The following is a 16,186-nucleotide window of genomic DNA, read 5'->3' on the forward strand; positions in this document are numbered from 1 at the left end:
GCACCTCAGTAGGGGAGAAGCTTTGGGGAGAGCAGAGCCCCTGCACTCCCAGCCCGGGATGGGGAATGAGCCACGGAGGCAGCACAAAGCGGCTCAAAGGGCTCTGCGGGCTGCAGCCCCCTGCCCGAGCCAAGCCCTAGGGGAGGGTGAGGGTCTCAGCTTACCCGGACTCTCATAAAAGTCTCCTCCATTCTAGCAAATAACCTTTATGTCCAGGGACTTGCAAAGTTTGCTTTCTCCCTCCAGGGTTAGTCACAGCAGGAGCGACAGAGAAAGCGACCGCTTGTAGGAGGTTCCTGTGCATAATAACCTCAGAGGAGTTTAGGTCTAAAGACTAAAAGGCTCTATTTACTTTCACTGACAAGGAACAATCTAAGCAGATGTCCTTTGATGGGATTAGTTATTAATCCTTGAATCATGGGTAAATGGGAAAATGATCCATTATTTTCTGCAAAATCCTTCACTACTTTAGATTTCAAGGATGGGGTGGAGGATTGTTAGTGGAAAGGTCTCGACCTGTCTGTTTTGGCCATTTTAAAATGTATTTTTACAGTTTGTGCCATGGACCGTGATTCTGAAATAAAATTAAAAAAAAAAACCTCAAGAAGAAGGGGTTTGATTCCACTAACAGCCGAGAACAATGCACTGTGTCAGACACACAGCAGGGATGGCCCAGGCGTTCCTTGGATAAATATTGTGAGGATAGTAATAATAATAATAATAATAATAATAATAATAATAATAATAATAATAATGATGATGATGATGATGATGATGGTGATGGTGATGATGATGGTGATCCCACATCCAGAAGTTCATTGTCCAAACAGCTTTGGTAACTCTGCCTAAATGTTTAGATCCTTCCAACATCTCCATGTCCCGTCAGTGACAAACAGCAGCTCAGTGGGCAGGTGTGGTTCTCTGTCTGCTGGCCATTCCACAGACAGCCTGGGTGGCTGGGTGCAGTGCAGGGGATGAGGGAGGGATGGAAAGAGCTGCTGGGTTGGCTCAGGGGACTCCTTTCCCCGGGGTAAATCCATGCAGACACGTTTTGGTGTGGGGGGAGCTGCAGCCATGCAAGCGTTGTTCCCCAGGCTGGGCAGGAGGAACGGCCCTGCAGGAGGGGCTGGGGGAGGCAGAGGTGCAGCTCCGAGCCCTGGTAACCCCAGCCCTGGGTAACCCCAGCCCTGGGTAACCCCTGCCATGGGTCACCCCAGCCATGGGTCACATCAGCCCTGGGTCACCTCAGCCCTGGGTCACCCCTGCCATGGGTCACCCCAGCCCTGGGTCACCCCTGCCATGGGTCACCCCTGCCATGGGTCACCCCTGCCATGGGTCACTTCAGCCCTGAGTAACCCCAGCTTTGGTAACCCCAGCTCTGGTAACCCCAGCCCTGGGTCAGTTCAGCCATGGATCTCCCCAGCCCTGGTAACCCCAGCTCTGGTAACCCCAGCTCTGGTAACCCCAGCTCTGGTAACCCCCGCTTTGGTAACCCCAGCTCTGGTAACCCCAGCCCTGGTAACCCCAGCTTTGGTAACCCCAGCTTTGGTAACCCCAGCCCTGGTAACCCCAGCTCTGGTAACCCCAGCTCTGGTAACCCCAGCTCTGGTAACCCCAGCTTTGGTAACCCCAGCCCTGGTAACCCCAGCTCTGGTAACCCCAGCCCGGGTAACCCCAGTCCTGGTAACCCCAGCTCTGGTAACCCCAGCCCTGGTAACCCCAGCCCTGGTAACCCCAGCTCTGGTAACCCCAGCCCGGGTAACCCCAGCCCTGGTAACCCCAGCCCTGGTAACCCCAGTCCTGGTAACCCCAGCCCGGGTAACCCCAGCCCTGGTAACCCCAGCCCTGCGTCACTTCAGCCACGGATCTCCCCAGCTCTGGTAACCCCAGCTCTGGTAACCCCAGCCCTGAGTAACCCCAGCCCTGGTAACCCCAGCTCTGGTAACCCCAGCTCTGGTAACCCCAGCCTGGGGTCACTTCAGCCATGGATCTCCCCAGCTCTGGTAACCCCAGCCCTGGGTCACCCCAGCTTTGGTAACCCCAGCTCTGGTAACCCCAGCTTTGGTAACCCCAGCCCTGGTAACCCCAGCTCTGGTAACCCCAGCCCTGGTAACCCCAGCCTGGGGTCACTTTCAGCCATGGATCTCCCCAGCCCTGGTAACCCCAGCCCTGGTAACCCCAGCTCTGGGTCACCCCCCAGGGGTGGCAGAGCCAGAGCAGGAGCCAGGCTTTGCCCATCCCTGGGCACTGTGGCCACAGCTCAGCTCACTGGAGTGAATATTCACACCCTGAACTCTGCCTCCGAGTGCCCGTGTAGGGAGAGCAGGAATAGATTCCCAATGAATAATTTACTCTGCTTCCTTTTGATTTGCGTTCTGATTGTGCACAGCAGTGCAGGCTCGGAGGGGGAAACATGTTCTGATTAAAGATTTATACTGGGCCTATAATTTTGTTGTTGTTGCTTAAATCTACTTCAAAGTGTGAGTAGGGTGGGTGTAAAATAAACACTCTGGAGCAGCCGGGAGCTTTTGGACCGTCTCAGGGTGTGAGTGCACACACCAGTGCAAGGCATGTGATTCCTCAGATGGAAATCTTGCTCTCCCAGGCATCCTCCTCACAGCAAATACAGCCAAAAAGAGATTGAAATGACCTCTTTTCCCTCAAACCACTGACCACAGGTTTCTTCCCCTGAGCTGAGACCACATCTGAAAAATTAAAAAATATAAATTTGGGCTTTATTCTTCTACTACTCCTTCACTATTCTTTTACTACTCTTTCACGATTCTTTTACTACTCTTTTTCTATTCTTCTACTGTTCTTTGACTACACAGAGAATAGTTTGTGGCTGCAGGGAGTGATTAACCCTGGAGCTGGAAGAGGCTCTAACCAAAGGTCACCCTGTACATAGGGAGGAACCAAACTTCAGCTTCCACCCTCCTTTGTTACAGAAATTTGGAAATACAGAAAAAGCAAGAAAAACTCCAGGTCCTTCCCAGGCTGCCAGCTGAGTGAGCAGGGCAAAGGATTTTCTCTTTCTTTCCTCCCTTTTCCCCTGGCTGCCACATCCCTGGTGAGCAGAGCCGCTTCCCAGCGCAGCCAGAGAGCACCTCCGGCACAAAGGGAGCGTGAGACAAACAGAATCATCCACCATCCCTGAAAGTGCTTTTTGATAAACCCTCAGTGTTGCCATTCCCAGCTCCAGTTGGCCAGGGAAGAGCGAGAGCTTTGTCCAAGGGCCCTGGCTCCCGCAGCTCCCAGCCTGCCCCTTGGAAAAAGCAGATTGCCTGAAACGGCATTTTCAGCAAAAATGTTTTGTGGGGTATTTCAGGTCTGGCTGGCAGAATTCAGCCGACAGAACACATCAATTCAAAGCCCTGCAAGGAGAATGCCCTCCGAGCTGGATAGCTTTGATCCCACTCTTCAAACCATCTTTTCCCAAGACTGGGAAACGAATGTCAGGGAGTGCTGTCAGCCCCGTGGGCTCTCCAAATCCAGCCTGGGAAGGGAAGGCAGGGATGCTCCAGGTCCTTGCCTCACTCACACAGGTTGGAAATCTTGAAGGCTGCTGTCATTGTCTCGGACAGCAAAGAGTCAGAGGATGCTTTGGGTAGCAAGGGAACATAAAGTTCACCTTGTCCCACCCCCTACCATGGGCAGGGACGCCTTCCATGATCCCAGGCTGCTCCAAGCCCTGTCCAACCTGGCCCTGGGCACTGCCAGGGATCCAGGGGCAGCCACAGCTGCTCTGGGCACCTGTGCCAGGGCCTGCCCACCCTCACAGCCAACAATTCCTTCCCAATATCCCATCTAACCCTGCCCTCTGGCAGCAGGAAGCCATTCCTCCTTGTCCTATCCTTTCAGACCCTGTCCAAGGTCCAGAGCCCCTTTAGGGCCTGGAAGGGGCTCTAAAGTGTTCCCAGAGCCTTCTCCTCTCAAAGCTGATCACTCCCAGCTTTCCCAGCCTCTCTCGAGAGCAGAGGGGCTCCAGAGCCCCAGGATCATCCCCATGGGCTCCTCTGGACTCGCTCCAGCAGCTCCAGGTCTTTCCTGTGCTGGGGAGCCCAGAGCTGGAGGCAGCAGTGCAGGAGGGTCTCACAGAGAGGGCCAGAGTCCCCCTGGGGATGTGCCCAGCCCAGCGCTGCTCCCGGGGCTCTGAGCAGCTCCTACGAGCACATCTCTGCTTTCACCCATCCCCAAGGAATTCATTCCAGACCCAGGAGCTCCCCAGACACGCGAGACATTGCAAAACACGGCCCATAGGGACCCAAAGCGATGGCCCAAAGGCTCGCAGCCCCATTTCCAGCCAGCCGGCCCGCGGTGATTGACAGCTGTCAATCAATCAGCGCCGCGCTGCTCTCTGGCGCCACCTGGCGGCCGCTGCGGCCAAACGCGGCCCCATCCCCTCCCCTCCCCTCCCCTCCCCTCCCCTCCCCTCCCCTCCCCTCCCCTCCCCTCCCCATCCCCTCCCCTCCCCTCCCCTCCCCTCCCCATCCCCTCCCTTCCCCATCCCCTCCCCTTCCCCATCCCCTCCCCTCCCCTCCCCTCCCCTCCCCTCCCCTCCCCTCCCCTCCCCTCCCTTCCCCATCCCCTCCCCTCCCCATCCCCTCCCCTCCCCTCCCCTCCCCTCCCCTCCCCTCCCCGGGGCCGGATTTGGGAGCACTGAGGGAAATAAATCAGCGGGGCTGAACCCGGGGGAAGGGGGGGTCTCCCCCTCCTCTGCACCGGTTTTGGGGTGAAAAGGGGATTTTTTGCTGGCAGTGACCTCTTGGCCTGCTTTAGCTGAAATCAGAACCACGGAATATTTAAGGCTGGAGCTCTGAGGTCATCGAGTCCAGCTGTTCCCCCAGCACTGCCAAAGCCACCCAGGTGCCACATCCAGAGGTGTTAAATCCCTCCAGGAGAGGTGACACCACCAGAGCACTGGGCAGCCTGTGCCAGCACCTGACCACCCCCTCCATGACCCCCCCACCTAAAATCCCCCTGGCCCAGCCTGAGGCCGTTCCCTCTCCTCCTGTCCCTGTTCCCTGGGAGAAATCCCGACCCCCCGGCTCTCCCCTCCTGGCAGGGACTTGTGCAGAGCCAGAAATTCCCCCTGAGCCTCCTTTGCTCCAGGCTGAGCCCCTTTCCCACCTCCTTTGGGTGTTCCTGGTGCTCCAGCCCCTTCCCCTGCTCCATTCCCTTCTCTGGATGCACTCCAGCCCCTCTTTCTTGTCACAAGGGGCCCAAAACTGAGTCCAGGACTTGGGGTGAGGGTTCCAGGATGCAGGTACCTCCCTTCCTGCAGGTACCGGCCTCACAGCATCCCCGGGCACATCCTGAATGCAGAGGTACCCAGCCAGGCTGTGCTACAGGGATCCCACCCCAGCACACGTCCTCAGCTCACATTCACTTGACATCCTCACTGGAAGCCCCCCAGAAATCCATCTCCAGCTGGAGGGAGGCTCCTGAAGTCCAGCCCAGTCTCGTTGGGCACCAGGGGATGGTCCAGCCCCCACCAGGAAAAGCTCTGGGTGGGAAAGGCAGCGCCTGAGCCCGAGGGAGGCTGGGAGGGCCCGTGGCAGCCAAGGCTGGGGTGCCTTGGGGTGCTTTAGAGTATCTTGGGCTGTCCAAGGACTGCAGGAAAGCACCAGTGGGAATCATCATCTCCACCAGGAGCATCCCAGGGGAGCCAAGAGCATCCCAGGACAGCCATCAGCTGGACACGATGCACCAGTGTGGGCTCACAGCACGCACCACGAGTTGTTAGGAAAAGGGGCCTTTATTCTCCAAACTTTTCAGCTTTTAAAGGGTCCTGAGCCACAGGGTTGACATGACTGGGTAAGGGAGCATCACCTCCTGTCCCATTGGTGGGACAAGAGAAAAACTCGCTATCTACAGTTATGCAGAACTGTTCTGAGAAAGCAAAATGATTTACAAATGTTGTCCTCGAGTGCGAGATTTCCTAAGAAACTTTCCCTTGGGAACAGATCTGCCACTGACAGCCTGCAATTCCCTCAGGCTCCGAGAAAATCGGGTCCACAATCACCCTGCCTTGGGGCATCCTGCTCCTCGGCCTGGCTGGATCCTTCACAGACACGGGACAGGGATGGGAACCCTGCGGGGGACAGCGGGGTCACCCCTGCTCCTCATCATCCCTGCAGCTGCTGCAGGAGCCTCCCGCTGCCACCCACGGGAGCTCCTGCCCAGGGCGAGTGGGGACAGCAGCGTCACCTGCAGCCACCGCCAGCAGGTGACACCGGAGCATCCCCAGCTCACCCGGAGCCTGGAGCATCGCCCTGCAGGAAAGAAAGAGTCAGAGGCGTGGAAAATTATCAGAAACGTGTATTTTTTTTCTTTTTAATAGTAAACCTCTTTACAACAAATATAGTGAAAGAGTTTCCAAACAAAACTCATAAGAATTTCTCATGGTAATTATTATTATTATCATCATTTTTAATATATTTTTTTTCTTACTGTGGAATATACAATAACGCATCACCATACAGCACAAAAAAAGGAATATTGAAAAAACGAAATAGACGTCTCAACCACGTGCTGCAGTCCCTGGGAAGGAGCCACTGATTGTCAAGGGAGCAAGGACGGGAGGGAACGGGGACAGGGAGTGGGGATGGGGTCCCCAGGGCGCGGGAGGTTCTCAGTCAGGCCAGACCCCGAGGGTGCAAACGCTCCAGAGAAAGATGGAATTAGTCAAAGATCCCGGTTAAAACACTGCAAGCTCTCGACATCAATCCTCCCTCCCCTCCCACTGCTGCTGGGCTCGCATGGCCCAGAGAGCTGGGCACGGGCAAGGGAGCGCCCTGCTCCCCGAGCCCAATCCCTTGACTCGCACACACACACACACCCACACACACGGGTGGAGGAGCATCAGGAAAAAAAAAAGAGGTTAAAAATATATATATATATATATTATAGATACAGTTTCTCTTTTTTTTTTTTTTTTTTTTTTCTCCCTTTTAAATTGCTTCTCAAAACAATAAATAAAACTCCTCGGGGGAAGTGCACGTCCTGTTTTGTTTCTACCTGTGCAGCACCCTGGGGGAAGGATGCAGAGCTGCCTGTGCCGGTACAGACGGGCTGAGCGGGGACATCCAACGAACCATCACACAGAGAAGCTGACGGGGTGGGGGCATTTATGATTTTTTTTTCCCCTTTTAGTGCATCGTTTAAAGGGTCTATTCTATTTTACAAAGGTTTTTGCAGATACCCCAGAGTTTGCTAACACCTACCTGCTTAACTGAGCTACGGGGAGCCAGGGGAGCAAAGGGGATGGGGAGAACGAGGACCCTGCCCGGAGGCCGTGGGGGAAAGAAGCGGGAGCAGCAGCTCGGCCACGATGGTCCCCACCTCTTCAGCATCTGATTTGCCTGCAAATGCTTGGAAAGAGCCGTGGGGAGGAGGGGAGTCACGGCCCAAGGTGGGCTGCTTCACCCCTCGGCCTTGGAGATGCCACGGGGACATCACAGCACGGTCTGACGAGAATTTCCCTGGGGAGAGAATGTTCCTCCAGCTCCGGAAAATGAGGAGCTGGCCCAGTCCCTACATCTCAGTGGCACCAGCACGAGAATCCCGCTCAGAAAACCCATCTGAAGCCAAGAAACCCCTAGCAGTGTCCCCCAGCTCAGCGCTGCGGTGGATGCGGGGGACCGGGGGGAGGCAGCAACCGCTCATCCCCATCCCATGGAACCCTCAGAGCTCCCGGAAAACCTTCGAGCCTGTCTGGAGCCGCTCCTGGCGCAGCCTGAGCCACACCACCCTCTTCTGGCTTAAGCAAAGCTCGCTCCGAACAGCTCCAGAGAACGGAGCTGGGCTGGAGGACACCGGGGAGCGGCCGGGCTTTGTCCCCGCTGGGGAGAAGAGGGGAGCTGGAACAGCCCCGACCGCTGCCCGGAGCGGAGACCCCCGGAGCCCCCCGCAGCTGGGACTCCCCATTTCCACGGCAAGACTCCCCTTGCTGCTCAAACCTCCCCGGAGCCACGGGGGACACGCCGGCGTGTTGGGAACCCTGTGGAAAAGCAGCCCCGGGACGAAGCCCCGGAGCCCGGCAGGGGCTGGGACAGGGAAAGCTGGGGAGCAGCGAGGCCGGGGAAGGGGTGCACGGGGAGAGCCAGGAGGGTTCAACAAGAAATTGCTGTACAACTCGGCCATGTCCAAAGTCAGTATTATTACAATATACTCTGACAAAAATATAATCTCATTTCATATCAATACAACAAAAAAAAACCCAAAAAACCAAAAACCCAAAACCAGTTTTCTGTACTGTTACCATTGCTAACAGATTGAAACTCGCTATTTACAGTTACAGTAGCCAGGTAAAATACTACAGGTGAGAGACCAGAGAGAGGAGGGGCAGAGGGACAGGAGGGAGATAAAATCGCCAGGGGAAAGGGAAAAATAAAGGGGGAAAGGCCCTCTTACATCCCGAGTGTGGCTTCCTGCACTGGACAAGGAAGGGTGATGGATGGAGGTAGTGAAAACATAATACTTGATTTATGGGTCTGGTTGGGTTTTTTTGTGGAAAAAGAACAGAAGAAGGAGGAAAAGAGGGGGGAAAAAAAATAAAGTGAAGTCAGAGAGGAAGGTGGAATAAAAGGATCAACGTGAGAAAGGGAAACCAGAGCAAACCTTCACCTGAAGCCCACTGTTACAGACTCTCCCACAGACCGGGGAGAGGTGGATGGGGATGAATTTTCACCACTTTGGGTGGTGAAAATCTCCCAAACATCCCCAAACTGTGCCCTCAGCTGGAGGGATGGGAGGCAGGATGTGGCACACGGGATAGCAGAGCTAAGGAGTGGCTGTGAAGATGCTCCTTCCCCACCTGAGGGATACTGTCCCTGGGAGGGTGGAGGGGACCCCCAGAGCACCGAGCCCCCCCCGGGCTGGCAGAAGCAGCTCACAGCCTTTTCCCCAGAACTGGTGACAAACATCCCAATCCGCACCCAAAGTGACGGGGGGAGTCCCCCAACCAAGCAACACAAGGGGAGAAAAAAGTGTAGGAGGTGAAATTTTCAAGGAAAAAGGTGGGGGTTTTTGTAAATTTGTTTTTTCCTTGGTTTGCTGAAATTATTCTGGAGAGGAAGAGGGAAGTGAAAAGGGGGGACGGAAAAGGAAACATACTCATCCTCTTCATCCTGCTTTCCCCCAGGCCCACACGTGGCCTGCTGCCACCAGCTCTGGATTTAACCCTTCCATTGCCCTCAGACCCCAACCCTGGCAGTGGCCTCAAACACACAACAGCAACAAACCCCAGGGACCCCGAGACTCCCTGCAAGAACCAGACCCTGTGGGGGCTCGGGCGCCCCTCACACAAGCACAGCCCCCTGCCAGGCTCCCACCAACACCAACCCCTCATCCAAACGTTCAGCAGAGCCAGGCTCTCTGCCACCCCCCAAAACAACCCCCAGAGCAGGGAGTCACCCTGTCCCCTTGCTGACCACCCGATCCCAGCTATCACAGCCCCCAGAGCTGATCCTCATCGATCCATCACCATCCTCACCACGCCTCGCCAGCCCTTCCCAAGGTTCCACACATGTTTAGGGTCCTGCTCCACTCCCTAATCTCCTCCAGGGCTGGGCAGGTGACTTCCCAGCCCATCCTTGCTCCTACAGCTGCCGGCAGCAGGGTCACCTGAGCCACCCCCTGTGACCTCCTTCCTTCCATCCTCCTCCTCCTCTGCGCACTGAACCTCGGCCATCCCGGCACAAACACCCCCAAACCAGCTCTGCCGAGCCCTGGGAAAGACCAGCCTTCCCGGGCCGGGGGTCTCTGCCCCCCCAGCCCCCAGCCCCCAGCCCCAGCACCGCGCGGGAGGGGAGGGGGCGATGCCGCTGCCCCCAGCCCGGCTTACCTGTGCTCGGCTGGGGCTGGAGGATCCACAGAGAGTTTAGAAGGTAAAGATCAGAAACAGACTTTGGTAAGTAACCACACGTTTAGAAAGGAATATATCAGTTTGGAAACATCTCAGTGCATACTTCTTATATGAAAATATACACAAATGTATTTCATTCTCCAAAAAAGGAACAATTAAAAACGAAAGCAAACTAGCCCAAACACAATATATTAGCTGTTTTTTTGTTGTTTTTCTTTTTTTCTTGTTGTTGTCATCCTTTAAAATCTTTTAACGCTACACTTTGTTCAGGTTACACTTTTTTTGTCTTTTTTTTTTTTTTTTGTAAATGTTTTTTTTTTCTTCATGCATTTTACACCTTTATAGCCTTTGAGAATAAATAAGCTCCATTTTGCTTCCACATCTCTAAAAACTGCAGCATTTTAACTATTGTCATTTAAATCGTGCAATTTTTTTTTGCAACACCCCTTTTTAAAAAATGGAAAATATATATATATTTTAAAACTAAACCCTATACAACGCAAAAATTCCAAATTAAAAAAAAAAAAATTATACACAATTGTAACTGTCAACAGTACAGATGAGCACGAGAAATAAAATTAGATCAGAAACATATTTATAGAAGCACAAAGGAGGGTGTTGGTTTCTTAGATTGTCATTCTTCTTGTTGTCTTTTGAAAATTAGGAGGAGTTTACCAGATACTACAGTCTGGGGGAAATAAAGGATAATGACCCGGACAAAAAAAAAAAAAAAAATAGAATATAATAATAAAATAACCCCAAGCCCCCAACAAAATAAAGACCCCGACAAACAGCCCCCAAACCCCTTTCACTGCGATGTGAAGCCGACCCAGGGCATCCATCCCCGCCTCCCCACGAGCCGTACTTGCCCGTGGCACCAGCCCAGGGATCGCCGAGTCCCGCAGCCGCAGATCCGCTCCGGCACGGCCTGGCCCGGGCAGACCTGGACCCGCGTCTACGGAACCCAGAGCGTTTTTGGCTTGGATTTTGTGTTTTCCAGGCTCTCAGCTTCCAGGCAGAAGTGTGAATTCGGGAGTCAGGGCATGAAGTTAATGAGCAAAACTGGTTTTTTTGGTTTTTTTTCCCCCCCTCACGGTTGCTCTGCACCGATGGCACCGAGTGCCGGGGGGTCTCGGCCGCCGCGTCCTCGCTGGGGTCTCTGGAGCAAGGCGCTCTGCTGGGCCCTCCCGCCGCGCCGCTGCCGGGGGGCACACCCCGCTTCCTTGGGTTGAGTCGGTTTTGTGAAGACAAAATAAAATAAAATAGAAAACGAGAGCGATGAGACGTCATTATCCCGCCTAATTTCCAAAGCAAGGCCGTGCAAAGAGCTCGGGTGCGCGTCCGGTACATCCGGCACCGCCGGGTCGGGGCGTGGGCGAGGAAGACCATGGTCCGCAGCATCTCTCCTGCTTCCCAAAGGACTGCCAGAGATGGAGGGAGGGAAGGAGATCCGCTTCTGCCGCAGCCAGCGTTCTGGAGGTGAGAGCTGAGCGTGTCCCTGGCACACGGCGGCACCCACCAGGCCCAGCTCGGGGAGACGGGGGCGTTTAACTGCACAAAACCTGCCCGGGGTCCCTTCCAGCACCCCTCGCCTACCCAAGGCCTTTGCGGAGCACGGGAACAGGAGAGGGAATTCCGAATTTATCACTGAGAAAGAATAAAACCATCATTTGGAAAAGCCTCTGTGGCAGCAATTTGGTATTTCCAGGTCTGAAGGGTGGGATTTTATCTGGCACGTCTCTCGTGCCTCGATCCACAGCAGGGATGGTGGTGAGGAGCGGGTACCCAGAACGGCAGCACCGTTGAGAATCCACCACCCCGACCCCTTCACCAGGTCTCCACACACAAACAGCTACTAATTTTCACCCAGTTGCTGGAGGATTTCCTCTCCTCCTCCAACCACTCCCTTTAGGCCGCCTTATTCATTTCACAATAATCATCAGCTTTTTTTGTCTTGTTTTTCCAATTAGGATAATAGGAAAAATTTTCCAGGATAATGGAAAATTTTCTATTTGTGATAAACGCTGGGTTGGGAGAAGTTTATAAAACCCCATAAATTTGTTTCTGGGTTGCCCTCATCCTGGGACGTTTGTATGCCATGTGCCTCATTCCAAGGTGGAGCTGGCTCCTGACACCTGGCAGAGGGATCCAGGAGGGGAAGAAAGCTTACCACGACTCAGCTCCTCTCCCTTTGCTCTGTCTCAGGGTAGAGCTGAACCCCAGGCAGCTCCAGCTCCTCCACAGCCCCCCAGGGCTGGCCAGGCTCCAGCTGCCAAAGGCTGGCAAAGGTGGCATCCGGGCAGGTTTTGTGCCAGTTTGGGACCGTGAGCCCAGGGGTGAGTGGGGCTGGGGTGTCCCTGCACAGGGTGACAGGGCAGCAGGCTGGGAGGGGGACAGGGGACTGGCATCCCTGAGGAGAGCGCCTGCAGGGACAAAGCTCATCCCTAATGGCTCCACCAGCCAGGAACGGTCTCTTCTCCTGCAGACCCTCCAGCTGTGAGCAGGCTGATGCATTTTGGGATCAGGGCACTGACACCCATCCCTGGGAAACTGCCAGAGCAAGTGGCAACATGAGGAAATTCCTTTTTGGAAATTCCTCAGTTTTTCCTTTTTCCTTCCACTAAATCACTGCTCAAGTCTCAAGCAGATTTTCTGCACAGCTCACCATTGCCTTTTGAGGCCTAGAAACCTTCAGGCAAAATCTCATTAGGATCATCACTTCAGTTGCATCTTTCAGTAAAAAAAACCGTTTCTTCCCATTTTCCTGATTTAAAGCTTTCCCATGTGCAATGGGAACGCATTTCTAAAATGCTTTTATGGATGTTGTTTGCTAAAATCCCTAATTTGCTCTAACACATCCCCTCTCCACAGCCCTGCTGTGCCCAGGTGGAGGTGAGGCATTCCTGGGAAATGGGAACTCCAGTGTTCCAATGACCCTGCTCAGAAACAGTGAAGTTCCCTGCTCTGGTAGGAAGGATGCTGTCTGCATCCACTTCTCATGCAAACGGGATTAAGCCTTAAAAATCCGCCTCTTACTCCCCCGATGCAGCTTTCCAGGGTTGCAGGAGCCTCAAGCAGGCTGTGGATGTTGCTGCATCCATCCTGTTTCATATCAAAGCTGGGCTCTCCAAGCCGACCTCCGCTCCCTTCCCAGCCGGTTCAGGAAAACCGGGGTAGGAAAACCCTTCTGGAGGAAAACCTGTGCCTACCGAAGCCCTCTGAGCTTCCAGAGAGCTGGGTCGTGCCTGAAGTGCCCCTCCCTGTCCATGGACCCAGGAACAGCCGGGAATGGCCAGGAAGGTGCATTTTGGGGGTGCTCTGCGCCCCGTGTCCCCCCAGAGCCCGTCCTGCCGCAGGCGCTCTGCCTTAGGGATACGGTCCCGCTTCCCAGGGGTCTCGCCAGCCGGTGGGCACCGAGTGCCCGGCCCGCCCGCCCGCGGGGGAGCATCGCCAGGGGCTGCTGCTTTTGGTGAGGACACGGATATTCCGTCCCTGTCCCCCCTTCCCGCACGCCCGGCCGTTCCCGAGCCCGCGGCCGAGGAGCGCCGTATGTACTGCATGCATCGCCTGCTGCGCTAGAATGAATGCCTACAAAATCCTAAAGCTATTTCTCAGGCAGTTTACGATAATTTCCCCCCACCCCAGCCCATCCCCATCACCCGTTTGGCCCCAGCCCCCCGCCCCTCCCAGCCCCTCTCCGCGGCCCTGCTGGAGCTCCCGGGGCCGGCGGGGCCCGTTATGTGACCCAGGTATCCAACCGCATGCGCTTCACCGAGGGGCTCTCCCCCTCGGGCTCGCTGCTGGGCCGCAGGAGCCCCAGGGATGAGCCGAAATCGGGGCGGGCGGGATCGTCCCGCTCGCTGCTGCCCTCGTAGGAGCTGGTGTTGCTGCTGAGGCTGTCGACGGGCGAGCGGCCGGTGGGCTCGTGCCGGGGCTGGTGGGGGAAGGTGCTGAGCGGGGTGGCAGTGTTCCTCTCCCGGTTGGGCGAGACGGGCTCCGACTTGATGCTGATGTTGGGGTTGGTGTTGACAGTCAAAGTGGTGGTGTGGGACAAGTGACTCCCTTGTCTGGGCATCCAGAAGGTGGGGGAAAGAGGTTGGGAGAGGAGGAGGAGGAGAGCAGAAGGGGAGGAAGGGGGAGGAAAAAGATGGAGGAGGAGATAATGGGAAATCTCTCATTATTATCTTTTTGGTGGCCTTTTATCCTCCAGTGCACAGAATTCAGAACCTGCACACGCTACAGCCAAACAAACCCATGATTATAAACCTGGATTAGATTATTAGTCTGGATTCATAAACGGAACTATGACTTCAGAATTAGAATTGTGACTCCAGAATTCATAATCTGTGCAGTCACCAGGATATACCACCACTGAGCTGGGATCAGACCCTGTGGGCAGCACCCCTCCTCCCCCAGCACCCCGTGATCCAGCCCCAATCCCTCCCACTGTCCCTCAGCAGTGGCCCAAACCCATGGAGAAGAGGACAGGCTGTGACACCCCAGTCCCATGGGTGTCCCTACAGCTCTGCCCCAGCATCCCTGTGGGCTGCACAGACCCAGCACGGGGCTCAGCCAGGTGCTTTGCTCAAAACTGGGAACCTCCTCAACCTCTACTACAACACAAAATTTTGTCCAGGCTTTCCACACATCCTGCAGCCCCCCTAGTGCAGGAGGTCCAGGCAGCTACTGAGGAAGCTGCTGCCTGCCCTGCCTGGAAAACAGGCACCAAGCAGCGAGCAAACACTAAACTCCTACACAAAAACCTGGTCCATCCATCCACTCCATCCATCCATCCATCCATCCATCCCTTCATGGTGGAAATACTGGCAAGTGGCTTAAATCCTTATTTTGACTGTGTAATTCTGGGTGTGGATGCTTTATTCCAGACTAAAAGCAGTTCCACTTCAAAACTCCTGCCCTAAAATGCAATTACTTGTATTTTCTGCCCTGGAGAAAAGCAACCTCTTTGTAATACTAAAAGCCACCTTCTTCTATACCAGGAGGACACAATTCCAGGCACCTTATCCTGCAATGTCCATCCCATCTAACTGCCTCTGGCTGGTTCTCAGCTCCCCCAGGTGAGTACAGGGATCAATTCCACTGAGGACAGGCAGCAGGATGAGGCTCTTGGAGCATCCTCAAGTAGCCTGATCTCAGCCAGGGACTCTGGGTCACTCCTACAGTGACAGGGACAGGACTTCACAAGCCAGCTGTGCTGGGCCCTCCTGCAGCTGTGCATGGGCACACAGCTCCTGCCCCCCATGAACACAGCATGGACCCACCAGGGCCTGATGCTGGGAGTCTGGAGAACACAGGGAGCGGTCACAGCTGGGGATCTGCAGGGTTGGCACCCGCAGAGAATTCCCCATTTCCCTTCTGTGTCACTTACATTAAGTTTCCTAGTGACACTGGGACCAGGTGCTGCTGCTGCGGCTGCTGCTGTGGCTGCTGCTGCTGTTGCTGTTGTTGCTGCTGCTGCTGCTGCTGCTGTTGCTGCTGCTGTTGCTGCTGCTGCTGTTGTTGCTGCTGCTGCTGCTGCTGCCAGGCAGAGATGTTGCCAAGGGACAGCCCTCCAGGTGAGCTGAATGCTGGCAGCGAGGACAGCTCAGCGCTCGTCAGCTGATAATCTGGAAGAGAAGGAGCCCTGCAGTCATTTCAATGTCAAACCTGCCCCCACAGTGCCCTGAGCACTGAGAGAGGATGGAGACCCACAAGAGACACAAATGCACAATGTGGAATGTGGGCTCGTGCTGCGAGTGGCACAGGGATGCTGGTCAGGGGAAACACCTCGTGCCTGTGGAATGGCTTGTGCTGGAGTCACAGAATCAATTCGGTTGGAAAAGGCCTCCAAGATCCAGTCCAACCTATGACCAAACTCTACAGGTCAACTAAGTGCCATCAAAAGGACATTTAAAGGCCATCTAGTCCAACATCCAGGGACACCCTCCACTACCCCAGGCTGCTCCAAGCCCTGTTCAACCTGGCCTTGGACACTTCCAGGAATGGGACAGCCACAGATGCTCTGGGTAACCTGTGCCAGGGCCTCAACACCCTCGGTGTAAACAATTTCCTCCTTACATCCAGCTGTCTTCCAACCTCAAGGCATGAGCTGCTGGCAGGGCTTCCACCCTCCACACCCCGGAACACCCAGCAGTGCTCCTGTCCCCCAGGCACAGCAGTGGCCAGGGCAGCCCCATGATGCAGCCGTGTCTGGCTCCCCTCAGGAAGGGCCATGGGCAGGTGAGACCCCCAGAGCCACCTCCAGAGCCAGGTGTACAGTGCACACTTCCTCCCCTCCCAGGCCAGCAAACCCTGGCA

General features: G+C 55.1%; 1 protein-coding gene across 12 annotated transcripts in view; it reads right to left on the reverse strand.

The window, feature by feature from the left end:
- Window positions 1-6,918: 6,918 nt before the first annotated feature.
- The window catches only part of MEF2D (myocyte enhancer factor 2D), an 80,509-nt gene continuing 71,241 nt past the window's right edge, over window positions 6,919-16,186 (reverse strand). For all 12 annotated transcript variants that reach the window (XM_058860798.1, XM_058860809.1, XM_058860806.1 and 9 more), the window contains 2 exons: window positions 15,258-15,495; window positions 6,919-13,935 (listed from right to left, as the gene is read on the reverse strand). In XM_058860798.1, coding sequence (XP_058716781.1) covers window positions 13,605-13,935; window positions 15,258-15,495 — 569 coding nt within the window. In that variant the 3' untranslated portion in view covers window positions 6,919-13,604. The remainder of the gene's footprint in view (window positions 13,936-15,257; window positions 15,496-16,186) is intronic.

Source organism: Poecile atricapillus, chromosome 33, assembly GCF_030490865.1.
Source record: "Poecile atricapillus isolate bPoeAtr1 chromosome 33, bPoeAtr1.hap1, whole genome shotgun sequence".
Lineage (NCBI taxonomy): Eukaryota > Metazoa > Chordata > Aves > Passeriformes > Paridae > Poecile > Poecile atricapillus.